General features: G+C 45.6%; 8 protein-coding genes across 8 annotated transcripts; 4 read left to right on the forward strand and 4 right to left on the reverse strand.

Moving 5' to 3' along the window:
* Positions 1 to 1,567: 1,567 nt before the first annotated feature.
* Positions 1,568 to 3,581, forward strand: BDV37DRAFT_134252 (regulator of chromosome condensation 1/beta-lactamase-inhibitor protein II). Its single transcript, XM_032078749.1, has 2 exons — positions 1,568 to 2,510; positions 2,559 to 3,581. The coding sequence occupies exons 1-2, from the start codon at positions 1,761 to 1,763 to the stop codon at positions 3,381 to 3,383; spliced, it is 1,575 nt and encodes a 524-aa protein (XP_031940925.1). The 5' UTR covers positions 1,568 to 1,760; the 3' UTR covers positions 3,384 to 3,581.
* Positions 3,387 to 5,003, reverse strand: BDV37DRAFT_134256 (Chromosome segregation in meiosis protein 3). The gene is made up of 3 exons (XM_032078750.1): positions 4,520 to 5,003; positions 4,378 to 4,456; positions 3,387 to 4,318 (listed from the first exon to the last, which is right to left on the reverse strand). Exons 1-3 carry the CDS (start codon positions 4,753 to 4,755, stop codon positions 3,779 to 3,781), a joined length of 855 nt encoding a protein of 284 aa, XP_031940926.1. The 5' UTR covers positions 4,756 to 5,003; the 3' UTR covers positions 3,387 to 3,778.
* A 44-nt stretch (positions 5,004 to 5,047) lies between these two features.
* Positions 5,048 to 6,186, forward strand: BDV37DRAFT_134269 (putative NADH-ubiquinone oxidoreductase 21 kDa subunit). The gene is made up of 5 exons (XM_032078751.1): positions 5,048 to 5,162; positions 5,219 to 5,235; positions 5,287 to 5,492; positions 5,550 to 5,752; positions 5,817 to 6,186. The coding sequence occupies exons 1-5, from the start codon at positions 5,103 to 5,105 to the stop codon at positions 5,898 to 5,900; spliced, it is 570 nt and encodes a 189-aa protein (XP_031940927.1). The 5' UTR covers positions 5,048 to 5,102; the 3' UTR covers positions 5,901 to 6,186.
* A 1,265-nt stretch (positions 6,187 to 7,451) lies between these two features.
* On the forward strand, positions 7,452 to 16,479 carry atrA (protein kinase MEC1). The gene is made up of 25 exons (XM_032082146.1): positions 7,452 to 8,108; positions 8,155 to 8,810; positions 8,870 to 9,177; positions 9,232 to 9,618; positions 9,670 to 9,822; positions 9,882 to 9,978; positions 10,068 to 10,547; positions 10,601 to 10,843; positions 10,906 to 12,135; positions 12,207 to 12,741; positions 12,796 to 13,270; positions 13,333 to 13,636; positions 13,694 to 13,791; positions 13,840 to 13,932; positions 13,996 to 14,157; positions 14,252 to 14,348; positions 14,400 to 14,594; positions 14,644 to 14,926; positions 14,992 to 15,189; positions 15,241 to 15,365; positions 15,428 to 15,510; positions 15,565 to 15,687; positions 15,741 to 15,828; positions 15,886 to 15,970; positions 16,029 to 16,479. The coding sequence occupies exons 1-25, from the start codon at positions 7,526 to 7,528 to the stop codon at positions 16,190 to 16,192; spliced, it is 7,245 nt and encodes a 2,414-aa protein (XP_031940928.1). The 5' UTR covers positions 7,452 to 7,525; the 3' UTR covers positions 16,193 to 16,479.
* A 28-nt stretch (positions 16,480 to 16,507) lies between these two features.
* BDV37DRAFT_250021 (RNA-binding protein with serine-rich domain 1) lies at positions 16,508 to 17,923 on the reverse strand. Its single transcript, XM_032082147.1, has 3 exons — positions 17,421 to 17,923; positions 17,254 to 17,359; positions 16,508 to 17,193 (listed from the first exon to the last, which is right to left on the reverse strand). Exons 1-3 carry the CDS (start codon positions 17,766 to 17,768, stop codon positions 16,658 to 16,660), a joined length of 990 nt encoding a protein of 329 aa, XP_031940929.1. The 5' UTR covers positions 17,769 to 17,923; the 3' UTR covers positions 16,508 to 16,657.
* Positions 17,924 to 18,072: 149 nt separating this feature from the next.
* BDV37DRAFT_250022 (putative AAA family ATPase) lies at positions 18,073 to 20,831 on the reverse strand. Its single transcript, XM_032082148.1, has 2 exons — positions 19,014 to 20,831; positions 18,073 to 18,965 (listed from the first exon to the last, which is right to left on the reverse strand). Exons 1-2 carry the CDS (start codon positions 20,544 to 20,546, stop codon positions 18,237 to 18,239), a joined length of 2,262 nt encoding a protein of 753 aa, XP_031940930.1. The 5' UTR covers positions 20,547 to 20,831; the 3' UTR covers positions 18,073 to 18,236.
* A 227-nt stretch (positions 20,832 to 21,058) lies between these two features.
* On the forward strand, positions 21,059 to 21,794 carry BDV37DRAFT_134455 (uncharacterized protein). The gene has a single exon (XM_032078752.1). It carries the CDS (start codon positions 21,267 to 21,269, stop codon positions 21,708 to 21,710), a length of 444 nt encoding a protein of 147 aa, XP_031940931.1. The 5' UTR covers positions 21,059 to 21,266; the 3' UTR covers positions 21,711 to 21,794.
* Positions 21,795 to 23,028: 1,234 nt separating this feature from the next.
* srgA (Rab family GTPase srgA) lies at positions 23,029 to 23,767 on the reverse strand (the record flags this gene model as incomplete). The annotated part of the gene is made up of 3 exons (XM_032087339.1): positions 23,029 to 23,351; positions 23,418 to 23,685; positions 23,738 to 23,767. 3 exons carry the CDS (start codon positions 23,765 to 23,767, stop codon positions 23,029 to 23,031), a joined length of 621 nt encoding a protein of 206 aa, XP_031940932.1.
* Positions 23,768 to 24,473: the final 706 nt, after the last annotated feature.

Consider the following 24,473-nt stretch of genomic DNA (forward strand, 5'->3'; position numbering starts at 1 on the left):
CTTACATAGACTACTTAATAGTTCATCGAGGGCTACTCTCGTCTATATAAGTACATACTACTAGATACAATATTCCTGCTCGGGAAGCCCCCAATGTGTAGACGGTTAGATTGGGCTAGGTCAATGAAGCAGGGATTCTAGTTGGATGTGGCAAATTATATGTAAGCCTGGGAGTGCATGCTAGGTATCGTACTGAGAAAATATTATTAGGACGACTGAAAATCATCACTCCAGATGTTCGCTGGCTGGAATCCGAGAGCTAGTGCAGAGCCGTGAGACTGACTGACTGTATGTATCTCGTAGAAAGTTGTCACTGCCTAGAAACCCAAGAAGCAAATGGTAGTCTGGGCGTGTAGAAAAGGAGAATATCTTAGTCTTAGCGTGGCCCTTATGTAAACCTCGAACTACCTTTTAATTTAGTACATAGAGTCTAGTATGGCACACTATAGCAACTGAGTACTTTACAGAGAGGTATTACCATGTATCCTTTATGTATGTTCTTCTTGCGTTGCTTGTGTGGGTTGAGAGAGACAGTTGCATACAGTCTATCTGAAAAAGTAGTCATTTTTGGACCTGTACTTCTGAAAATCCTATCTGCCGGGTAGCCGATAGCTCAATGGCGATGAAACTTGTACATTAGTGGTAGAGATATTCCCTATTGCAATCTATCAATAAGGTGGGTTTTTGAACTAGCCAAGATCTACTGTGTAGTAGTTCTACTATCTATATTTAAATAGTGCAGGGGAAATATAAATTACTCTAATTCTGTAACATCATTTTACTACATTGAACTTTAAACTACTACAAAGTCCAACATATCCTACAAAGAACATAGTATATTGCAATAGTTAAACATGACGACGCCTCTCTCTCTCCCCCCTTCTCTCTTCTAGGGTTTTCTAGTGTATCCATATAGAAGAAGAAGAAGGTATATATATACAATTGCCTACGGAGTACTATTGCCCAACTTCATTCAGGAGTCTACTAAACTCGAGTAAAATCAAATTCACTGAGTAGACCATCATTAAATGTGAACACTGCCCTTACCATATAAATGGTATGGTATGTAAGTAGCTGTAACTAATACGTAGATGACATTGCTAGTCGTACATACTTGGCATAGTAATAGTATTCGTATCATATACACGGACATATACATATCTCTCTGATATTCCTTAGGTTATTTTCCTTCCAAGGGGAGGGAAGACGAGAAGGTAAAATAGAGTAGAGCAAAGAACATATGGGTATCAGTTCATCGAGGACAATAAAGGGTCAAAGGGTAACAACCTGCTTGAAGCTTTGAACTGCTCCCCCCAACTGTACATAGTTAAGAATCCAGGCTACGTACTGTGCTCCGTAGTATGTATAAGTTAATGGATCTCAATGGCTAACCCCCACAACCAACGAAGTGAGAACCGACCTAAATCCTTCATTAGTGGTGTGGCTCAGAAAAATATTTCCCGATCATCGGAATATCGACAACTTGGGTTTAGCGCATAGATGGCATTTTTCTATTATTTCTTTTTACCTTAAACAACAACAACAACAACAACAACAACAGTAAACTTGGGGTCTTGTCGCGTTTCTATTTTTCTTAGTGTCGGCTCTACTTTTCCAGTATACTTTACCTTCCTTCCCCCCCCCTCCCCAACCCCCAAATAAGATATTTCCTCCTCATTCGCCATCTTATTCCCTTGGTTATATATTCTCCTTTCTTTCCCCTTGCATATTTACCTACTTTCCTCACCTAAACTCAAAGGATGCCGCCTAAAAAGAGCGCGTCCAAGGCTTCTGCGAAGCCGCCCAAAAGCACCACAACTACAAATAGGGTTCCTTCCACAAGAACTCCAGCAAAGGAACGGCCTACGAAAACCAGCGCGGCCAAGTCTAAAGGCGGCGATGCGCGCACAAAGACTACCACAAAAGCTGCCCGCGCAGCACCCCCAAAACGTAAAGCCGAAGCTGTTGAGGAGCCTATTCGCGAAACCAAAAAGGCACGCGTTGTTGAACCTCGTGTTACAAAGCAAAAGCCGAAAGTGGTCATCAACCATGCACCGACAACCAGACTTAACGTTTACGTTTGTGGCGAAGGCAGCTCAGGCGAACTTGGTCTTGGGCCGGAAAGGACTGCTGTTGATGTAAAGCGGCCGCGCCTCAATCCTTACCTGTCAGCAGATAAGGTTGGTGTAGTACAGGTCGCTGTTGGTGGTATGCACTGCGTCGCTCTTACCCACGATAACAAGATCCTTACCTGGGGCGTGAATGACCAAGGTGCGCTTGGAAGGGATACTACATGGGATGGAGGCTACAAGGAGGTTGAGGATAATAAGAGTGATGCCGATTCAGACTCAGATGATGACCCGGCTCTCAACCCATACGAGTCGACCCCAACCGCTATTCCTTCTGATACTTTCCCCGAAAGTACTGTTTTCGTTGAAGTCGCTGCTGGGGATAGCTCGAGTTTCGCCCTCACAGATGATGGCCAAGTATACGGCTGGGGCACGTTTAGAGTAAGTTCTTCGCTCATTTCTATAGGCCTTAGCTGACATGAAGCTTAGAGTAACGATGGCATTTTGGGATTTGATAGTACTCATACAGTTCAAACGATCCCAACACTAATACCCTCACTGAAAAAAATAAAACATCTAGTATGTGGCGATAACCATGCCCTCGCCTTGAATGAGAAGGGTGCTGTTTTCTCCTGGGGATCTGGCCAACAGAACCAGTTGGGACGTCGCATTATCGAGCGGAATAGATTGAACGGCCTCCAACCACGTGAATTTGGCCTGCCCAAGAATATTATACATATCGGGAGTGGCGCCTTCCATTCTTTTGCTGTCCATCAATCCGGGAAAGTTTATGCTTGGGGCCTGAATAGTTTTGGTGAGACAGGTATTCAGGCGGGTGCTGGGGATGACGAGGCTGCTATTGTTCATCCTACTATTGTGGACTCATTGTCAGGGAAACATATTAGTCAAGTTTGTGGTGGTGCTCATCACTCGATTGCTGTTGCTGATGGCGAGCAATGCCTCGTATGGGGTCGGTTAGATGGTTTCCAGACAGGTTTGAAAGTTGATACACTTGCTGAGGAGGCTGTTATCAAAGATGAACGTGGGCGACCCCGGATTTTGATCGAACCTACCCCTGTTCCAGGAATTAAAGCAAGCGCTGTGGCAGCTGGATCTGATCATTCAATTGCCATTGATACCGATGGCCGTCCTTGGTCTTGGGGCTTCTCCGCTACCTATCAAACAGGTCAAGGCACTTCGGATGATATTGAGGTGGCAACCATTGTCGAGAACACCGCTGTTCGTGGCAAAAAGCTAAATTGGGCCGGCGCGGGTGGACAGTTTTCAGTATTCACTGAGCCAGTGGTCGTGTGAAATAGTCAATTGTGCCGCTAGCACCAGACAGGAACTAAACATCTACATATTGCGTCATACGTAGTATATAGAGATATTTGGGAGCTTTGGCGTCTTGCGCAACCAACTTTTCCTCTATATCTTCGTTTATCCCGTCCTCCCTCCCCCTCCCAGCCAAACTCTTTGGTGCCCTCTTTTTCAAGTTGTGTCTAATAAGCTGTCTACTACTGTCAAATGTCAAGTTCTTTATATTCTTTTATTAGGTACTTGTAGCATGTTAAGAATTGTGGCCTATCCTATGTGCGCATTAAATTTACCAGCCTCCATGACACGCAGCGCTATTCCTAGATAGAGATTCAATATTGCTAGGTTCTTGTGCGGTTTATTGCTTGACAACGATTGCAGAACGGCATAGCTCATGTCGGAGTTAAGATATTTAATTCTTCCATGGCTTCGAATCCATCACCGTCGGCGTCCAAATCAGCCAGGGCCAAGGAATTCTTAGTTGTAGCATCATCATACTGCTGCTCTCTCAAAAGGGTTTCCAATTCGTCATCATCCTCAGGAACGTCTCGTGCGATCGCGCGGTGAGTATTGTCATCATCAAGCATGAATAATCCGTGAGCAGGGACATCTGATTTTTCGGCCGATGGTTCCTTATCAACTTTGCTATGGCCAACGCTATGAGATGAAGATATATAAGCATCCATAGCATGATGACTTCTAGTGGTTATCGCAATCGGCAAGTTCGATCGATCTGCTTGTAGATCTTGTGTTGTATCATCTATGTGGGCCTTTGGTTTCTCCTCTTCTATCCACTCTCTGCGCATAGCCTGTAGACGTTTATGATGGCCGAGTTTTTCGATAATAGTTAGTCCATCAGCGAACTTTGCACGAGGGAAGAGATCATCAAGCCACAACTGATAGAACTGTAATAAGCGTGCCGCATCAGAAAACTAGTAGTAAGAATATCAGCCCCTGAAAGTATGACAGCAAGAGCTGATAAGTATCAAACCTCATGTCCCTTTCCTTTGAATTTCAACTTCTGTTTGGCTGTGCGGCGTAGCCTAGGTATACCAGCTTGGGACAGCAACCTTATAGTAGAGTGAGGTTAGATCACTTCTGGTTGCCATCGTTAACCGAGTGGCTCAACTCACCGTGCTTCATCTAATTTAGCAACGGGCTGTCGTTTTCTAGTAACCTTGACTTCTTCATCAAGTCCAAGACCTAACCCGGTATCGCCGGGTATAGTGGACGGCCTGGGTGCATTTATGTTTGACTCGGTTGGGGTGTGCTGCAGTATCTCATCCAAACCGACATCGTAGTCAAAGAGATCGTTCGCAGTTTGCGACGGTAAGCCCTGTTGTATATCCAAATGACCTTCTTGTTCCATTGTCTAAGTTTAGTGGAGACAATTGTCTTTTCAATGGAGGACGTAGTAGGCATCCGGACGTGTTCACTGAATGGCCGGGCTGTACAACAGGTGTCTAGGCTCTACCGTATGTAGCTATGTGAACAATACTGTACGGTACAAAGGGTATTGAAAATAACACCTTCATAGATGGTTCGCCCCAATGGCGGTCTTTGATTAATAAGCCAAAACAGTACCTTACTAGTCTCCAGCCGGAAAGGTTCCACTCTTGGCACAACTTGTGCTCTCCGAGTTCACTTCCGTCGCTACGAAAGCCGTCTTTAACAGTACGACCACTACAAACTTGCTTCAGACTCGACTTGGTCACAATGGCCACTGATCCCAAGACAGTTCTTGCCCCCCCTAAACGGGCTAATTCCGACTATCCGGTGCGAGAGACCCCTCAACTTAGGATGAATGAACGATTGCTAACTACGGTTTGCAGTTGATTGATTCCGACCCGTATGGATTGCTGAAATCATAGAATTATTAACAAGTGCTCACTGCTTCCAGGCACCTGAAACGAGTTTTTGGGTATGCGAGACCTTCTGATTATGCTTTTGCTGGTGGAGCAGCTGCCGCATCGCCACTAGCATTCTGGGCTATGGAAAGGGTAAGCCCATCTCATGTTGGGAGAGGAGGCTTCGCCCCTGTGATGCGGCTAGCAACAGCAATCGGCCTTATTGGAGGTCTCCATGTGCTCTATCAAAGATCTTGCAGTATGTCAATTGCCACGTTCATCTACGGTGAGAAGCATTGGCTTACATGACTATCAGATCGCTTCTATGGTTTCACCGAGAATTCGAGAGAAGTTGAGATGGATACAAGAGAGATGGTTGACAAGGTCAAGAGAGGTGAATCTCTGTATGGCACCTCCAAGGTGTCTGCTTATCTGCAAGGAGTTGCAGCCAGGAACTCGCGATATTCAGAGTTATTCATTCATGTTCTTCCTTGGTTCAACATTGTGAACCATGATCAGGTCGGACTCTTCCCCTTTCCTGATCTGCCGTCTGCCTTTTATTCACGGGCTAACTTCTATAAAGCATGGTGTGGACACAGCTAAGTACTATCAGCAAGCTGAGCGTGAGCTCGAAGCGGAACGTTTGGCGAAGGCTGGTTCTGCGTGAAAATATGATTGGTATGGATAATCAAGTTGAGCCGTAACTTGCGCGGTCTGGTATATTTATTTATAGGTTTGGTGGATAACACAAGCATACGAGAACGTTCTCATTTTACCTCTTGACCATGGCCCTCCTAAGCTACATGGTAGCGATAGTTTTTTCAGTAGCGCTGGTGGCATTCCTATAGTGACTTCGCTGGTGTTCGAGTAGCTGCCTCTTAAGGCCGTAAGGTTGTAGCTCTTAGGTTATCCTCAAAATCTTGTATTTAGCTCTCTGCTTTTCTTGGGGCGAGGTTTGGGTGCTACCATATAGTCAATAAATGCTCCGAGTCCTTCATAATGGCAGATGATCACTTACCTTTCTCGTTCTCTTGAATATAAAACCTGCGAAGTAGCATTACGGCCTCCTTACTAAACAACCCACCATACACTGGGTAAGGTGGGTCTATTGAGAAACTAATGTGTGTTAGGATTTCAGGAGAGTCAAGACTGGAGAGTGACGAACTCGGTGTGTAGTGAGAGAATGCTTCCCGTGCCTCCAAAACGTTCATTACCGCAGCCAAAATACACTGCCTGTATTCGATACTGCCTCAAAGCAGAAGCACACATAACGCAGGGTTCGACCGTGACATAGAGCTTTGTTGAACGAAGTAAGGACTTGGGGTGACTTTGGAGCATCTGCTCGATCGCAATAAACTCAGCGTGTTTTGTACCCTGATGAAATAAGTCAGGGCACTTAATTTTCTACAACTGACTTTCACAATAATGCTGGAAGACGTGTCTCCTTATGGTTGCAAAGAAAGGTGAGGTTCGCTTTGCTAGTATAGTGCACGCTCAAATTCGCTTTCTCGCACAGATACAATTCCATGAGAGTTGGGCAACATACATTCATTGACCTATTTGTGTCGTTCATTCCAGAACCGACTATTTGGTTGTCATATACTAAGACACACCCGACTGGAGTTTCGCCTGTCTCAAGAGCTTTTTCTCCCTAAACAATGTGAGCTCTCTTGATTTGCTTAATATCATGTATAAATCCCAGGCCGGAATTACCATCAATAAAGCTTGCTTCATAAAGTAAGCGTGTCTTGAGTCTTCCTCCATAGCCGGCAGATTATTATTCGCCTTTAGACTCGATGAAGCGGGTTTTCAAAGTTGTCGTGAGTACCTGGGATCCCAACTCACGAGCACCTGATTCAATGATTTCTGCTCTAGCAACTGGAATAATATATTGATTCAATATTTATCGTACAGGACCGTTCCCTGATAGACAACGTCAGTCTAAGCGAACATATACAAAATATCAATTAATGTATGGTTAACATTGTCAACGATGTGACTCTAACCTATTTCCAGGATAACATTGAGAAATTCTGTACCTTCTTGTACTCGAAGTTGCTTTCGAGGTAGATCAGTATATAGAAGGAGGCGTAAGTGCATCGACGTTAAGAGGTCCGTTCCAAGGTTGTCGGGAATTTTTTGCAATACATGTATTACAGATTAAATACAATGATCGTAAGTTGCAGCTCAGATGTCGGCCGCACCTGGAGCACGACCCGCGAAGCTCGTTCCTTAGCGCCCAAGTTCAACATTAACTCGGGGTTCTCTAGTAGCCTAAAAAGATGATTAGGCATGCCCCAGATGGCGACTGATGAAATCGAGACGTCTCGATATCTAGCTCCAGGGAATGGCAGCTGGAAACCCCCAATTACCTTGGCAGCACAGTTAGCACCGCGCCTCCCCTCCCAAGGGAACCAGCCACATAGCCTGAGCAAAGAGACATTTTCCCTGCTCCGTCAAGAACTTGCAGGAGGGAAACAGAACCAACTTCATTTCGATGACAAGGTTACAGATATCAGCAAATTGATATGCATCGTTTTGAAAGCAGGCTTGGAACCGTGCACCAAGGATCCAAAGCCTGACTCTCAAGGTCAAGTCTTGGATTGTCTGGATATTGTATTGGTATCAATTGAGAAGGCACCTCAAACCCTAACAGAATATCCTGATCCAGCTGTTTTGGGGGAAAGTACATATGCGCCGCTGTACGCCTGGTTGGTTGTACGATTACTCCAATTGCTCGGTATTTGGAACAATGAAGTTATCAGTTCCAAAGCTAGGGGTATCCTTACAAGCATACTCTGCGCCCAAAATAGGCATTCTAGACTATGGCCCTCTTGTCATTCCACAGCCGGACTTTTACGAGCGTGCACAACGGGTACGTTGGGGACCGCCGGTACGGATGTTGGGCTAACGAACCTCAGAGATCTTGCTTTCTCTCGAGAATCTCAATAACCTCAATCTGCGAGCTAACTCGGAAGTTAAAATGATTCTACCGACCCCCAAAGGAAATCTCCCTGTAGATCTAGACAGACTCGGCCTACCTCGCAGTCTTTTCGAGAAGAGATTCAAGCTTGTATCATTATCGCACGCTTTCAATCTAACTTTTCGCCTCCTCGATTCATTCAGAGCAGACAATGACAACCCTCCTTTTGTGGCAAGCAAGAACTCCGTTATTCGACAGAATGTAGCCTGGGTTTTGAATGGCTACCAACGCCTCTGGACCCTCATCTTTCACTGGCTCCAGAGTCCGCAGCCAGATCTCATAGAAAACAAGATAAGCGCAAGTTTGCAGTTCGTGATATGTATTCGATCATGCTGCAGCCAGGACGTATCCTCACCATCGGAAGTCGAACTAATGTACGGCTTGCTGCGAATCTTGGAGGACATTTTTGCAATGGACAAACTTTGCCAATTCTCCACTCTGCAGAGTGAGTTAAGCCAGCTTTTGGACACCTTCACTAACCGCATCAAGTATACCAGAGCGCTTCTCCAGTGCCTCAGAACTACCATTTTCCCAGCTCTTAGTGGTCTTACTAAGATGCCGCATCGTTTCCAGACTCTCGAGACACAGCTTCAGGTAATTGTCCCGCTGTAGTTAGACCCATTATAGTGTGAGTTAAGCTTATTGTACGGAAGGTTTCGATTCATGGGTTTATCAATACTATTTCCCGTATAAGTCTAGAATGTGGTGGCGCAAAAATCGTGTCCATCGATCCATTCAAAGTCTTTGTATCGAAATCGGACTCCCGTTTTCAGCAACATGAACTCTCGAGCTCAGCGGTTCAGGATGATGAGACTCTTCAGGCGTCAAAACGCCGCTTTATTCCTCAACTCAACCCACACTCAGAGTCTGGAAATACAGTCCAGCATCTTATAGCAGATTCACTTGCACTGATAGGTTTCACATCCCCCGGCGGCTTGTGTGACCTCTATCCGGCTGTTGTGTAAGTTCGCATATCAAGTGATAGCACTCGACAGGTGAGCTGATATTGCAGCAGGGATGTCTTTGCTAGCCTCGATGAACAAAGGAAATGCGATCTTCTTAGCACACTCGGCAAAATACCTTGTGCTATGGCTGGGGAACTAGAACAATTGAGTGACATAGCACCGAATGGTGCCCTACTTTGCCATGTGTGCGATGGCGAAAACGGTGTAAGGCTGAGCAGAGAATGTCCTAACATTGAAGAACTCTGCAAAATCTTGGCCTACATTATTCCTAGACTCACACGTACCACAAGCCTCAGGATCGCCGCAATGGTCACGCTAAGACGAACACTGCTGCATACGTCGGATCCAACTTATTCGCAGCTATCCTCTTCTATGTTCGGCGAATTCTGCCTCCATTCTCTTCGGAGCTCCATCAGAGAACTGCGGATTGTCACTGGGTACGGTTTGTTTCCTGCTGTTCTGATCATGCGGTACTGACGTATCACTAGGCACTCAATAGTCGCTTTTATTTGCAATGGCCTTGATAATAAAACCCGTCGCGGCAATTTTGTTGTCATTCTAGAATGGCTAAAAAGTCTCTCAGAAAAACAAGAACCGTCATTACAGGAAACATGTATACTAACACTTTGTCGCCTTGCAACGTATGTACAAAACTTCTCCGCAATTTTGTCACATAGGCTAACATCTATGTGTTACTAAGACTTTCCAATGACGAAGAGATGAACATTATCCTTCTTCGCCTGGTTGAATACCTGGGCCATCCGAATCCTTTCATTTGTGCGGTAGCGTATACTGAAGTACGTAAATCTGATCCACATCCCCTTCCTGGATAAGCTCTACTGCCATCAATTACATAGGCAGCACTCTAACGAAAATTTATAACTAGATTTCAAAGCTTGCACAGCGCCTCTCAGTTACTCCTGCAGGCTTGTTCAGACCTTTTTGGAGAACTCTTTCCGTGACAATAATGAAAAACTTCCAATCACGTCCATACATGGCAGAACACCTTTGTGACCTGTTGGGAATGAAAGTGGACGATTTCCTCAGGTTGACTGAGTTATATGTATTACCACATCTAGTCCTAACACGTAAGCGAGATATTATCGCTAGGATAGGGGCGACTTATAAGGATTCTAAAAGCCCCTTCGACGTCTGTTCAGAGAAAAATAACCTTGCAGCAATCCTGGCATTCTTGTTGAGTCAGGCGTCGTCAAACCCACAAGATATGGCAATGTCCGCTTTGTCAGAAGTAGACACTGCCTTTGAAGGTCGTACCTTGGCGGAGCTTGTACGGATTGAACCGATTCTTATTGCTTGTCATTTATTCAAGGGTCTTGGGGATTCTGGGGATGAGAAAAGAGCAAGGGTAGGTAGAGTCCTACTTTTAACCATATGGGTGTTCGGGACTGATAAAGGCAGTTCTCTCGTGCGCTTCAACTCCTAGCAACCCTCGTCCCACGAAAGTCAGGGCATGCATCAAGGAGAACGAATTTGATAGGCTACTTCATTGAAGAGCATATTCTTGGTATAATTACCGAATTCGCCCACGCTATCAACGATTTCCAAATCAGACAACCCCTGGTTGAAAAAAGAAGGAATATCATAGCTATTGGGGAGATGGTCAAAGTCGCGAAAGGACATGTGGTTAGCGCAATACCCCAGGTTAGTATATTAGGAATTGTCACTACGGTCTTTCAATGCAATATAAAAGCTAATATTTGAAGATTTGTGCCTGCCTGCGATCCGCCCTCGAAATCGGAGACTTGTGCAACAATGCCTTTACAGTCTGGGCAATACTGGTCAACTCTCTGCACGACGAAGATATTGAACCACTTCTTGACCAGACCCTCTCAATTGTGATCAGATATTGGGGCATGTTCACAGAGGATACGAGAAAATGTGCCTATGAACTTGTCGAGAACATTTTGAGAAATCACAATGAACTAGTGCAAGATGTGTACAACACCATGCCATCCCTCGCATCCATTCCAGAGATGTCCAAATTCGAATCCGAGCTTGTGGATTTGAAGAGGAAAATGGACGTTCGAAGCCAGTTCTTGGCATTTGTCCGACGTTGTCAAAGTGAAAACGCTACTGTCGTCGACCAAGCTCTAACCGAGCTAGTGCCGTACCTCTTAGAGCACGATGAGTTCCTTCATCGCACTGTTCTTGGCGAACAACCAGACCCAGTTGTTGCTCAGTTAATCCGGTCCTTGCTTGATTGCTGTGTAAAGTTCAACACAAGTTCGGATGTCATAACTCTTCTATCAGCTCGGTGCATAGGCCTTATCGGCTGTATGGATCCAAATCGGGTTGATTCGATCAAAGAAAAGAAAGATATACTGGTCTTATCAAACTTCGATAGCATGGAAGAGACATTTGACTTCATACTTTTTTTTCTCCAACACGTGCTTGTCGATGCGTTTTTGTCGGCGTCTAATACTAGGGCCCAGGGATTTCTTGCCTACGCTATGCAAAATTTACTCAGATTCTGTGGTCTTGATTCAGCTGTTACCCAGCGCTCTCGCGATGTCCAGGCAGATAAAAAGTATGAACGTTGGTCAGAGCTTCCTGAGACGGTTCGCAACACTCTGACCCCCTTTCTTACGTCCAAGTATACGGTCACCGTTGGCGCTGTTAATTCAAGCTGCACTTACCCATTATTCTCGGCTACTCTAACGCATGGTGAGTGGCTACGGATCTTTGTACAGGATCTGCTACAGAAGGGGAGTGGTGACAATGCGAGGCTTGTGTTCAGTGTATCTAGTCGCATTGTAAAAGGCCAGGACATATCTATAGCATCCTTTCTTCTGCCATTTGCAGTGCTGAACCGTATAGTTGGAGGCACCCAAAAAGAAAAGGAAGATTTGCTTCACGAACTGACAAGCGTTCTATCTCACCCACTTCCAGAGTCCACTAACCATATATATGAAGCTATTCTATTGTGCAGCCAGGTAAGTGCTTTGTACGGAACATCGGAGAGGTCCATAGGCACTGAATTAACTTCCTCTCGCTTTGGGTATAGAGCATTTTCGAAATCCTCGACTACCTTTCGAGATGGCTACAAGGGAAGAAAAAGCAGCTCAATAGTCTTAGGAGTCATAACTATCACGCAAGCCGCTCTCACAGGAAGGCGTGCCCGGATTCACGTTTGGATACAGATGCATCCCAAGTCAAGGCTGTTGAATCCCTGCTAGCTTCTATACCGCCCGAGGTCATTTCCAAAAGGGCTGTTGAGTGTAGATCATTCTCAAGAGCACTTTTTCATTGGGAACAATATATTCGTCAGTCTAGGAACAAACAGACAGACTCTAAGGATATCGAACCTCTTTTTCAGCGTCTCCAAGATATCTACAGTCAAATTGATGAGCCAGACGGCATTGAGGGCATATCAAATCACCTGCACGCACTCAACATTGACCAACAGGTTCTTGAACATCGGAAGGCCGGGAGATGGGCTACAGCACAAAGTTGGTATGAGCTACAACTCGAGAAGGAGCCCAACAATGTCGATGCCCAGTGGAACCTTCTTACATGTCTTAAAGAATCAGGACAACAAGGTATTTCCTTTGACGAAATATTATTAACTCAGCAGTTTGCTAACCCCAACACAGATGCCATTCTTACACGATTTGAGATCCTCCAAACCACCGACGCAGGCCCTAGGTTTGTCCCGTTTGCAATCGAGGCATCTTGGATCACAGGAAAATGGGAGAAATTGCGCAGTTACCTTCAGCTTTACTCACAACAAGGAATAGGAGATTTTAACATCGGGGTCGGTTTGGCACTTGATGCCATTCGTCAGGGCAATAATAATAGATTCGAGGGTATTATTAGTGGGCTGCGACTCAGTGTTGCGAAGTCTCTCAATGCCAATTCCGTGGCATCTTTGCAGTCGTGTCATGACAGCATCCTTAAGCTGCACGCCTTAGCAGAGATGGAATCTATAGCTGGCTTGGACCCACGAAATGAGAAGGATACACTTCCCAAAATCCGCGCTGCTTTGAGCCGCCGTTTAGACATTCTAGGAGGGCATATATCTGACAAACAATACCTTCTTGGTCTAAGGCGAGCTATGATGGAACTGACGTATGTTGCTCTTGACATATTTTTACTGAATGGATTAAGCCTAATACTAACGCATATACAAGGTGCAACTTCCCCAATTCAGACATAGCTGATGCCTGGCTTGCCAGTACTCGCCTTTTGCGCAAGGGCAATTTCACTAACCAAGCGTATCAGTCGATGCTTCATGCAGCTCGTTTGAAGAATAGATCAGCCACTATTGAGCATGCTAGACTTCTGTGGAAGGATGGTTACCATCGTAAAGCAATACAAACATTAGAAGGAGCAATAGCTGCCAATGAATTTGCTGCAGACAATACGTCGGATGGCCCTGATTCTGTCTATCTGGTCTCGAATCATGAAAGACACCAAAATCTACTTGCCGCCAGGGTAATGTCTGGACCTCTTTTAAATTGTGGAATGTCATAACTAATATAAGGGGCTCAGGCTCATCTTTTGTTAGCGAAATGGACAGACAGGGCCGGGCAGACGCAGTCAGATGTCATAGTACAGAGGTACCGAGAGGCCATCTACCTACATTCGAGGTACTCGCACAATTTTTCCTAAGGCTGCCTCGTACTAACTAGTATCAGGTGGGAAAAGGCCCATTATTACCTGGGAAAGCACTATAACAAGATTTTAGATTTGGAGAAGGCCAAGCCACTAGGGAAAGAAGCACAGATATAGTGAGTCCCTTTGCTCTCCCGTGTCTCGTCTGACTTTTTTTATTATATACTAACTATTCCTAGTTTAAGTGGTGAGGCTTCTAAATTGGTGATGGACAATTATCTCCGATCTCTAGCACATGGGAATAAATATGTTTTCCAGTCATTACCCAAAGTTCTCACCCTTTGGCTGGAACATGCGTCTACAGTTGATCAGCCGTTTGATCCAAAGAGGGGGAATAATGAGTACGTGAAGCATTTGTCCTACAATCTACTCTGATTCATTCAGGGTCAGATTTTATTCGGTTGGCGAAGAGCTGCTAAATAAAATGTGACACAGAGACTTTCAAACACATACCTTAAATCAAAGAAAAAAAATTCTGGATGATATGCATTCACAACTAAAAAAATACGTCAACCGAATGCCCGCTGCACTGGTGAGCACTTTCTAATGGTTTAGTACTCTCAGAAATTACTAATATTTTCAGCTGTTCACAATTCTTCCTCAGGTGGTTGCAAGAATCTGCCACCCGAATACCACCGTCTATGACCTGTTAACGAAGATAGTCGCCAAGGCGGTAAATTTCTTTCCTCAACAAGGGCTATGGATAGTGCTTGCTGTGGTCAAGTCGTCTTCGAAGGATAGGGCATCCAGGGGTATGAACTGTCTTCAAAAAATTACGGTATGGTTACCTATGCAATGAGTAGTTCTGGGCACTAACAAGGTACAAGGAAGTAAACAAGAAGTTAAAGACGGAAACACCGTCAGATATGCGCGCGATGATCAACCAGGGGCAAAGGTTCTCTGAAGAAATGCTAAAGCTATGCGTAGCGCGTGTCGAAAAGGCCTCCATAATCGACCTAGAGCAAGATCTGAAGTTCGATTCTAAAGTTGCGCCTTGTCGACTTGTTGTGCCATTTCAAGCATTGTTGACTCCAACTCTACCGGCAAGCCATGATGCAGAGTACCTCAAGGGATTTAGGGCTTTCCCTAGAGACCCAACCACTATCGAAGGTATATTGTGATGTTTTGTCTCCCCGTGGTACATGAGTGAGACGTGCATGCCTAACTGTATTTAGCTGTTCTTAACGATGCTCAAGTCCTGAACTCGCTTCAGAAACCACGGAAGATCAGCGTTCGAGGGTCGGATGGAAAAATTTACAATATCCTCTGCAAGCCGAAAGATGATCTCCGCAAAGACCAGCGCCTCATGGAGTTTAACAACATGATCAACAGGCTCCTTAAAAGGGATGTTGAATCAAGCAAACGACGCATGTGTAAGAGCCCATCTCAGCTGCGAAGACGTTGTAAAGGCTGATTAAAGAAAGATATCAAAACATACGCGGTTACACCTTTGAATGAAGAATGTGGACTGATTGAATGGGTTGATAATCTCCGAACATTGAGGGATATTGTTAGCAAGCTGCTGAGGGAAAGGGGCATCGCGCCAAATGTAGGAGGCATCATGAAACTTCTTACCATCTCTATCTGGTTGAATAGCTGACGCTTCCACAGTACACAGAAATCGGACGTTATCTCGATGAAGCATGTTCCGAGATCTCGAAGTTGCCTTTGTTTACCACCAAAATACTACCAAAGTATGTTCCCAGATGACCTACGATTGCAAGTAGTATGGCTAATACAAAGTATAGGTTTCCCCCAGTCCTACATGAGTGGTTTGTTGAGATGTTTCCAGAGTCTGGAACATGGTTTGCAGCAAGGCTTCGCTATACTCGGTCTTGTGCAGTCATGTCAATGGTTGGATACGTTCTAGGGTATGTCTGTACTCGTTACGTATACCTTCTCTTCTAACTTACATTCATCGAAGGCTCGGAGATCGACATGGCGAAAATATCCTATTCGAGGAGGGCACTGGCGGTATTTTGCATGTTGATTTCAATTGCCTTTTTGACAAGGTAAGAACTTGAATTCCTTTAGTCTTTCCGCCCCACATTAAGAGTGAATTGATATAGGGCTTGACGTTCGACAAACCCGAACTAGTTCCGTTTCGTCTCACCCAGAATATGGTGGATGCATTTGGAGCTTATGGGTACAATGGTATGTTTAGACCGAGTCTGTAGTTTGCAGAGTTCATCACGGTTAACCCTGTGAACAGGACCGTTCCGGAAGACGTGCGAAATAAGCCTTAGTTTGCTCCGGCAAAATGAGGATGCTCTGATGACTGTACTTGAAACATTTTTGCACGATCCAACAACAGACTTCATTGGGAAGAAAGTAAAGGTAAGCACATTTATTCTTCAAGTGTCACTGCAATGCTAATATTTAACGAAGCGACGCACCCATGTTAGTGTTCCAGTGACGCCTGCAGGTGTGCTCGAAAATGTCCGTAATAAACTCCGTGGTCTTCTGCCTGGGGAATCTGTTCCATTGTCGGTGGATGGCCATGTAGATGAATTGATTGTGCAAGCAACCGATGAAAAGAACCTCGCCGCGATGTATATTGGTTGGTGTGCATTCTTCTAGACCTACTCATCCTAAGCATGCCGCATTTCGATTTACCACCTACCCTCTTTGCATCGCGCTCATTTAGTTTTTAAGGAGTAAAATGTAGATTAACAAAGCAGGCATTGTCTCTAATTATGCCCCGCACATAGACCTTAAACTGACTCTTTGTACTATTACATAAATACAATGTTACCAATACTTGCTCAACCCCCTAGAGCTCCTAGAGAAAGAATCCAGTGAGCAGAAAGTTGGAAAGCTCGTCTTGTGGCTCTACGCCATTCACCTCCTTTGCGGACCATATCGACTAGGGCCTCTGTTCCTGCTGGGGCTTCTACTTCTGTCACTGTGGCTGCTGTAGTCATAGCTGCTATAACTAGGACTACGGCGCCTACCACGTCGCGGGCTGCCAGAGCGCAGCTGTCCCCTCCTCCTCGGTGGGGACGCTGACCTGAGTTCCGATGATCGAGAGCGACGTGGCGATCGTGATCGAGATAAAGACCGTGGGCGATAAAGGTCGTGTCTTTCCATGGGCCTAGTGCGACCGAACCTTCTCAGATGGGGAGGCGATCTGGGGGGATAGGGAGAAGGGCGAGAATAACGAGAGTCTGGTAGCTGTCCACGGCTGTGCCTTTGACGGCCGAAGCTTGCCCTGCCGCTCTGGGGTGGTGGTGATCGGGAAAATGCTCTTCGGGGAAGAACAATAGAAACATTAAGCACAGCCCCATCGAGCTGGGCCTCGTGCATGTGTGCAATAGCCGCCTCTGCATCCGCCGGGTCGTTGTAAAGTATATATGCTGTTCCTCGATTTGTCATAACTTAAAAGAGTGTGTGCGTTAGACGGCCATGGAGTGATAAGGAGATCTGCCCATACATACAAGCTTTGTTCATAGGGAGATCCAGGCTGTCTATTCCCCCGAAGCTCCCAAATATTTCTCGAAGGTGTGACTCCGTTACATTCTTTGTGAGTTTTTCAACAACAATCTATGGTATGTAAGCTTCACAGAAAGGAGCAGACAGGGCAACAGTAAACAATAGAACAGACCTTTGAGCTCCTTGGCAGGCTATCTGAAGGGCTAGGAGTCCTACTATAACTTCTGTCTCTACACCGTCGGGAACCTCGACTGCGGCTGCGGCTCCGACTACTCCAGCTTCGGCTTCGGCTTCGGCTTCGGCTTCGTGACAGCATCCTTGATCGCGAAACAGAGCGAGATCGGCTCTTGGAGCGGTAACCGTTGCGATTAACATGATCAAATGATGCGCTTCGCTCGCTCCTGGGTCTGGGCTCTGAACGAGGGGACATCGTGCGTCTCATTGGGGTTGAAGCTTGCTCGGGATCAGGGTCAAGTGATGGTGAGTGGTTTGGCGAGCGACCTCGAACCATCGTAGACATAGCATCACACAAATGTGCCAAGAACCCCGTTTGTTTCAGGTTTAACCGTTGAAGGGTAGTACATATGTATGTAAGAGCTCGAACAGCGTCGATGTTACGGAGTAGAGTAAATTGTTATGGGAACCTAACGGATGTGATGTCTAAAGCTAGCTGATCCTGGCTAGACTAACAATTAAGCTCCAATTGGCCAGGCCTTATTTCCCCACTTTGCTGAGGCGTCAAGTTTTGGTGAGAAAATCGAGGTTGGGTCCAGCGAGACATTTGTCCTTCGATACGGAGTAGATGTTTATCCATCAATGCCCAGAAAAATATTAAATTTACAAATCCTCACCCCCCTTAACCAGTATCAGCTAATGGTGATATAGCAGTTGTGTCTTCTTCCCTTTTTTGTTTTTGTTGCTTCCACGCACTTAACATTGCCCATGAACTCAATCTGTCCAAAGCATGCTTTAGTGAGGTAACCATAATCTAAATATCAATTGAATCCCCCCATTGTTCGTATTGCTGGATAACACTGTCTGTGATCTGCCTCTTGACTTGCTTGAGCGCGATTTCGAAGTGCCCCCACCGAATATCTTGTGCTTGACCAGTCTCCTCTTCCTCGTCCAATGCGGCATCTCCGGCAGTCTCGCAGATACTCACAATTTCCGCTCCTGAGTAGCCTTCAGTCTTCCAGGCCAGTTCTTCCAAACTTACATCAGGATGAACAACAGATTTACGACACCAAATATTCAATATCTCTTTCCGCGCCTCAAAGTCCGGGGGTCCAATGTAAAGGATATTGTCCAAACGGCCTGGGCGCATCAAAGCCGGGTCAATTACCTCTGGTTTATTTGTCGCGGCGACGACTAAGACACTCTTCAACTCCTCAATTCCATCCATTTCGTTCAATAAAGTTGTGAGCACATTGACACCCCCTTGGGACGTACTACTGCGCTTTGAGGCAATTGCATCGATTTCATCAAAGAAGATAATACTAGGCCTCGCAGATCGTGCCTTTCGAAAAATATCCCGTAGGGCCCGTTCTGACTCCCCAACATACATGCTTAGAATTTCAGCACCTTTTACGGCCATGAAGTTCAGGCCTGCTTCCGTAGCAAGTGCTTTAACAGTTAAGGTCTTAGAGCAACCCGGCGGCCCGTACAGCAGAATGCCTTTCTTACTGTTTACATTGAGCCTTCTCATTCGTTCAGGATGCTACAGTCGTCAGTTCCATTCTTGTGGGTCGTTAATGGAGATACTCACTTTCAAAGGCCTCTCAACGGCCTTCTGAAGACGCCGTTTGATATCATGCTGCCCACCAATGTCCGACCATCTCACTTTCGGTGTCTCCAAAAATACTTCCCGCATCGCAGTTGGACGGGTTTCCTGTAGAGCCGTTAATACGTCGGCCTCTTGGACTTCCAAAGGCACGGTTTCCTTGGTGGCTAAGTCATCACTTGAGTCGCTGGTAAGCATAGACGTTCGGTGTAAATGCCAACTATTCGAGTCAGCTTTGTTGATCTGTCTCTGACGCGCCTTGCGACAGACGAGCTGAAGTAAAGCAAACAAGTCGGCTCCAACATAGCCATGAGTCTTCTCAGCCATCATATCTATGAGCCTATCACTCAGTACGGGAGATTTATATCCGCATATAGCGCGCAGGATTTCGGCTCGATCATAGGCTGTAGGGACATGCAGTTCGATCTCAGTCGCCAATCGATGTGGAGTCCTCAAAGCATCATCAACTTCGTTTGGATGTCGAGTTGCAGCCACAACAAGAACCATAGCACCCCTCGCAAGATCCAAACATTCACAAAGAACAGATGTCAAAGACTGAGAATCCAACGATGTCCGTTTGGGAGCAATGAAGTCGACTTGATCAATGACCACAACACTCGGCTGACAGCGAATTGCATCTTGAAACAGATTGCGTAGCTTAGTTTCGCCATCGCCAATATTCCTGCTGAATGTGGAAGACCCGATATTGAATGCTTTCCGCCAACCGGCGGCTTGTATTTGGCGAAGAAGGGCGCTTTTTCCTGTCCCCTTTGGTCCGTAAAGGAGAACTCCCCGAGTGTGCTCATAGAAAGAAGGCATTGCCACAATCCCTGAGCCCATGTTGAAATCAGCCAGGCTCTCATTAATACTATCAATCTGGCGGCCCATTCCACCCAGGCCAGATGACTGTACTTGTATATCAAAGCATTGGACTTCACTCTCTCCATCTGAACCATCGCCAATCAAGATTTTAGAATTCTCGGTAAACCGCAATAATGTGGTATGGGTGGTTTGATTCAAGGCCCGCATAGTTGCTACTTTAAAGCTCCTTCGTTGTCCCTTAAGCTCTAAATCAAATATCAATCCGACAGCGAGAGCATCACATCTGGCAAGAGGAAACTCTAGAGCCCAGGCCCAGTGGTGCCTCTCTGATGGCGGGAGGGGGCCATATCTCGCCATTCGTTCGATATCAGAGCATTCCACAAAAGAAATTGATTCAATCTCTCCCAGAGACCCATCGATTTTGGAAATAGACACCTTCTCACCAAGTTTGACGCCGTAGCAGTCCTGGAGTGTCCTTGAAGTCTGTACGACAGTAGTTTGTATGTTTTCGGTTGCGCTCCAAGCTATTACAGTCTTCGCACATTCGCCAGAGTAGTTCAAGGTACAAGCATCTCCGGCCCGAAGCTTAAGGGCAGCCAACGATGACGACGATAAATAAACACGAAACGCATCTTTATGGTCATTTCTCGCTTGTTTTGAAAGCGGTCGAACTGTGAAAAGGCGGGGTTCCGACATTTCGTGTGGGCTGACCAAATAATGTCCGTAAGCGAAATATCAGATCATATACAATATTGCAAGATGTAAAAAATGGCCGAAATCTGTATCAGGTATTCTGATGGCGCGGATATGACTGGACACTCTATACTGCAGGCATTGCAGTGCGTCTTTGCTACACAACGATGTTGAACTGCTTTGAAGTTAGGGAAGAAAGCAGAGGAATGGATGAAAATAAGAGGAGTAGGAGGAATATTTTAGGCGCGAATATCTAAGGGGAAAGGGCAAGGTAAAAATTGATAAGTGGCTCACAGATTTGTCCTCATCTTTTTTTTTTTTTATCTACCATATGGATGCGGGTTTAGATCACCGCCCCGCACTGACCCGTACCTTTCAGCGGGCAGGGTACTTGAGGTACGAAATCAACTACGGAAGTACCGAGAGAAATTTAAAACAGCCTAATATGGTATAGCGTATGACTCTGACGACCGCCTACTATCATGGGCATTTTCTGCCTGTGTAAAAGTCTGTATGTCGCTGAATGTTCTAAATTTCGAATACCTGTGACTGTAGTAGATTCTCGAGTTCTAAGATGGTCTTAACATCCACCATCTTGCACAGCAACCATCAATCTGAACAATTTCAGCTCCGCCCCCCTACCTAACGTCGGTCCTCTCTTTCCAACCGCTTAGATCAGCATAACCATTATCAAAATCCACCTTGTGTCGGAAGCGAATCGGTATGTTCTATAGCCCCCGGGGGCATTTACGGACATCCGCAACACGTCGACCAACTTCACAACTTTGGGGGCCATCAAAGCTGTCTCAAAAAATCACATGTCTTCTTAGCTCACGAGTGTCTACAACAAATCATTCCTTGGCTGAGATATCAGGAAAACTTCACGATGCCTCAGGAACAGACCCACCGAGTACGCCACGCATCGCGGATATTGTAATGGGAATAGAGGGCTGTGGTGTTACCATTGAACGTGGAAAGCTGAAAATAACATCAAGCGAGCGCAGTCGCCGAGGCCATAGAACAGCACTCATACTTTCGGGAGCGAGTCAATCTTTGGCTTCGTATGACTTTCGTAGGATGCTAGCATCTAAAGACTATAGCTCCAATGGGCTAGAAGAAGGTGTATCCATTCATACGAGGATAGAACGTGCGAATTGCTTTGACTAATAAGAGTTCAGTCCTACCTATACGAAATCGTCAAACGCTGCAACGCTCCGATTCTTGGCTGCTAATCTTTACCTCTCCGGCCTATGCCGCGGAATACCAACAAAAGGTCATAGAGTTGCAAGAACTATATCTTAAGCAGGCGGCTCCTACTGCCACGACGGTATTGAATATGCTGGCTGAAACATCCACAAATGGCAGGGTCAAACATAACGAGCACTTTAACTATGCACTCGGCTCATCACTACGTAATGTTTCTGTAGCAGCGCAGCTATACCCGTTTGAATTCAAGTTACGGCGCACAATGGGGATTCACAGAGGACTGCACCAATCAGAATCCTCTGGAAACAAGCTCTTCCCTGTGAAACTGCAGTTAGATTACCTCTCTTTTCCGTCTTTGGACTCGCATCATATCAGGAAGCTTCTTAAGCTAGATGGTATTATGAGAGGTCAAAGATGGGCTTTACCAAAAACAGATGCCGTTATCCAAATAGAACCGACAACTGTGTTGGGGCTATCCAAAATGAATCTTGAGGGTACGGGCAGTCTGAATCAGTCATCCGCCAATTTCATACGAATGTGGCTCGTTAATTTCCTCACTTCCTTCGAGGCTGCTCGTTTCGCTCGTGTCTGGCATCAGAGGCCGCTTCCAAAACTTGGAAATGAAGATCCCCATGAACCCAGTCCACGTGTGAAAGCGGAGTGCATTTTTTGATAATAGATGTTCTGTTATATCTTGGGACTTTGTTATTCGTTCAAGATGTTCTCTCGAAACCAGTATTAACCACAAGGCAAATTACTTTGCAAGGTATATTATTCATAAACCTTCTCTTCACATTATGATCGGTCTTAACTGAAGGGAAGCAGGACTGGCGGCTACTTTATTCCCTCTTTTCTCCATTATTTGTTAGGCAATAAGCTATACGCAGCAAAGGATGCTTTCATTATCAGCACGCATTCTTGCACCTTCTGCCAAATCAAAATACATGAAGTATGATGCTGATACTCGATGGCAACACTCATGTCACTTCATGTAACACAAATACCCAGTATAGCGTAACACAAGATTAAACAACGCCACCACACATATTTCGAACGACTGTAACAGAACAGCGGCCTGCCCCACGGCCGCAATTTATGAACATACATGAAGGGTGTTCCGCAAAAGGATTAGGCTCAGCGTCCATTGGAGCATGAGAGCCCTAGCTTGTTCTTATTCGAGTCAATGGCAGAATAGCTGTTTGCCAGAGTTCAGGGAGAAAAGGAGTAGGTGTGTAAGGTGGACAAAAGGTCAAAGCAGGAGGGTGTACTAACAAGCACATCAGCAACACTTGCCTCCCGTATTGCCATTCAGCCCCGGGCCTTGCTGATCTATGCTGACACCTTGCGAACCAGGCTGTTCAGATTTAGATGTGTCCATGCCTTTCTTAATTTCCGAGGCAAGATTGTAGAAGGCTTTCTCGATATTGATATTGTTCTTTGCTGACACTTCAAGGAAGGGTATGCCAAGCTCATCAGCTAGCTGCTGGCCCTGTTCAGTTGACACGGCTCTCTTCTCTTCCCAGTCACATTTATTTCCGATGAGAATTTTGTGAACACCTTCACTTGCATGCTGCTCAACGTTTGAGAACCATGTGCGAATGTCTGGGAAACAAGGTTAGTGCCACAGCCAAAACATTCCAACCTAGAATCAGGAGAGTAAGCCCTTACTTTGAAATGATCTTTCATCAGTGACATCATAGACCAGAAGTATGCCCATTGCCCCTCTATAGTAAGCTGTTGTAATAGTTCTAAAGCGCTCCTGCCCAGCTGTATCCCATATTTGAAGCTTTACACGCTTTCCGTCAAGTTCGATTGTACGGATCTTGAAGTCAATTCCAATAGTCGTGATGAAGGATGGGGTGAATGAATCTTCGCTGAATCGTAACAAACAACATGATTTTCCCACCCCAGAATCTCCGATCAACAGAAGTTTGATCTAAATGCCATCTATTAGTCTGTTACACACCAAAAAGAGCGGCTAAACTCACCAAAAAATCATAGTTTCTTGTACCAGCCATGATGAAGTAGACGCAGGTAGCGCTAAACAGAACAAGGTAGCGATGGATTCAGTCACACACGCCAAAAATGTCTCACGACAGTAGCTTCTGACAAAAGCCTGGTGATATTGCCGAGAAACTCAAGCCTCTCTGGCACCACCACAGTATCTTCTCTTTCTGTCCTTTATTCTTTCTTCCTTTCTTTCTTTCTTTTTTTCCCCTTCAAGAGAGAAAAGAAAAGCCTATCGATCGGTGCTCTAAATTCTCTTCCCACTTTAGTGATTCTTCTGCAGGAAAGCTGCAGCCACCGGATGGTGGCAAGGTAGGCTTGCTGGCTAGAAAGGACTCAAGGAACTCGGGGGCGCTATACGGGGAATCAGGGGAAAGGGCGGGCGAATATGATCACGTCTCCCGGTAAAGAAGGCGGTCTGTTTATGGGGATGCAACCTTGGAATATTGAAATATTGGGGTCGGTATCTTAGGCATCGGTCGTTCTGACATTCATCAGAAAGAATAGAGGGTGGCGGCACAAAATGGTGCCTGTGTGGATGAGCGGATGAGTGGTTTACGGAGTAAAGTAAGCAGCTAGGGATACAACGATATTATGTGTATGTATAGGCGGAGCGATCGGTACTTTCACTGTAACTTTGCTGTATTAAACTGGCTAGGGACATACGACACGTATGTACATACAAGCTGCATACCCCACACATCCGTCTCACTTATG

Source organism: Aspergillus pseudonomiae (assembly GCF_009193645.1).
Source record: "Aspergillus pseudonomiae strain CBS 119388 unplaced genomic scaffold BDV37scaffold_38, whole genome shotgun sequence".
NCBI lineage: Eukaryota > Fungi > Ascomycota > Eurotiomycetes > Eurotiales > Aspergillaceae > Aspergillus > Aspergillus pseudonomiae.

What these genes read in the sequence shown, in the direction of transcription:
- BDV37DRAFT_134256 (XM_032078750.1), bottom strand. Translation starts at nt 4,755, where the DNA reads ATGGAACAAGAAGGTCATTTGGATATACAACAGGGCTTACCGTCGCAA. An exon ending in GCTAAATTAGATGAAGCACG is followed by an intron (nt 4,457 to 4,519) that starts GTGAGTTGAGCC and finishes CTCTACTATAAG; the next exon opens with GTTGCTGTCCCAAGCTGGTA. An exon ending in TCAAAGGAAAGGGACATGAG is followed by an intron (nt 4,319 to 4,377) that starts GTTTGATACTTA and finishes TCTTACTACTAG; the next exon opens with TTTTCTGATGCGGCACGCTT.
- BDV37DRAFT_134269 (XM_032078751.1), top strand. Translation starts at nt 5,103, where the DNA reads ATGGCCACTGATCCCAAGACAGTTCTTGCCCCCCCTAAACGGGCTAAT. An exon ending in GCTCTATCAAAGATCTTGCA is followed by an intron (nt 5,493 to 5,549) that starts GTATGTCAATTG and finishes CATGACTATCAG; the next exon opens with ATCGCTTCTATGGTTTCACC. An exon ending in ACATTGTGAACCATGATCAG is followed by an intron (nt 5,753 to 5,816) that starts GTCGGACTCTTC and finishes ACTTCTATAAAG; the next exon opens with CATGGTGTGGACACAGCTAA.
- BDV37DRAFT_250022 (XM_032082148.1), bottom strand. Translation starts at nt 20,546, where the DNA reads ATGTCGGAACCCCGCCTTTTCACAGTTCGACCGCTTTCAAAACAAGCG. An exon ending in CCGTTGAGAGGCCTTTGAAA is followed by an intron (nt 18,966 to 19,013) that starts GTGAGTATCTCC and finishes TGACGACTGTAG; the next exon opens with CATCCTGAACGAATGAGAAG.
- BDV37DRAFT_134455 (XM_032078752.1), top strand. Translation starts at nt 21,267, where the DNA reads ATGTTCTATAGCCCCCGGGGGCATTTACGGACATCCGCAACACGTCGA.
- BDV37DRAFT_250021 (XM_032082147.1), bottom strand. Translation starts at nt 17,768, where the DNA reads ATGTCTACGATGGTTCGAGGTCGCTCGCCAAACCACTCACCATCACTT. An exon ending in GCCTGCCAAGGAGCTCAAAG is followed by an intron (nt 17,360 to 17,420) that starts GTCTGTTCTATT and finishes TACATACCATAG; the next exon opens with ATTGTTGTTGAAAAACTCAC. An exon ending in TCTCCCTATGAACAAAGCTT is followed by an intron (nt 17,194 to 17,253) that starts GTATGTATGGGC and finishes CACTCTTTTAAG; the next exon opens with TTATGACAAATCGAGGAACA.
- BDV37DRAFT_134252 (XM_032078749.1), top strand. Translation starts at nt 1,761, where the DNA reads ATGCCGCCTAAAAAGAGCGCGTCCAAGGCTTCTGCGAAGCCGCCCAAA. An exon ending in ACGGCTGGGGCACGTTTAGA is followed by an intron (nt 2,511 to 2,558) that starts GTAAGTTCTTCG and finishes CATGAAGCTTAG; the next exon opens with AGTAACGATGGCATTTTGGG.
- atrA (XM_032082146.1), top strand. Translation starts at nt 7,526, where the DNA reads ATGCCCCAGATGGCGACTGATGAAATCGAGACGTCTCGATATCTAGCT. An exon ending in TAAAGAATCAGGACAACAAG is followed by an intron (nt 12,742 to 12,795) that starts GTATTTCCTTTG and finishes ACCCCAACACAG; the next exon opens with ATGCCATTCTTACACGATTT. An exon ending in ACTGTCTTCAAAAAATTACG is followed by an intron (nt 14,595 to 14,643) that starts GTATGGTTACCT and finishes ACAAGGTACAAG; the next exon opens with GAAGTAAACAAGAAGTTAAA.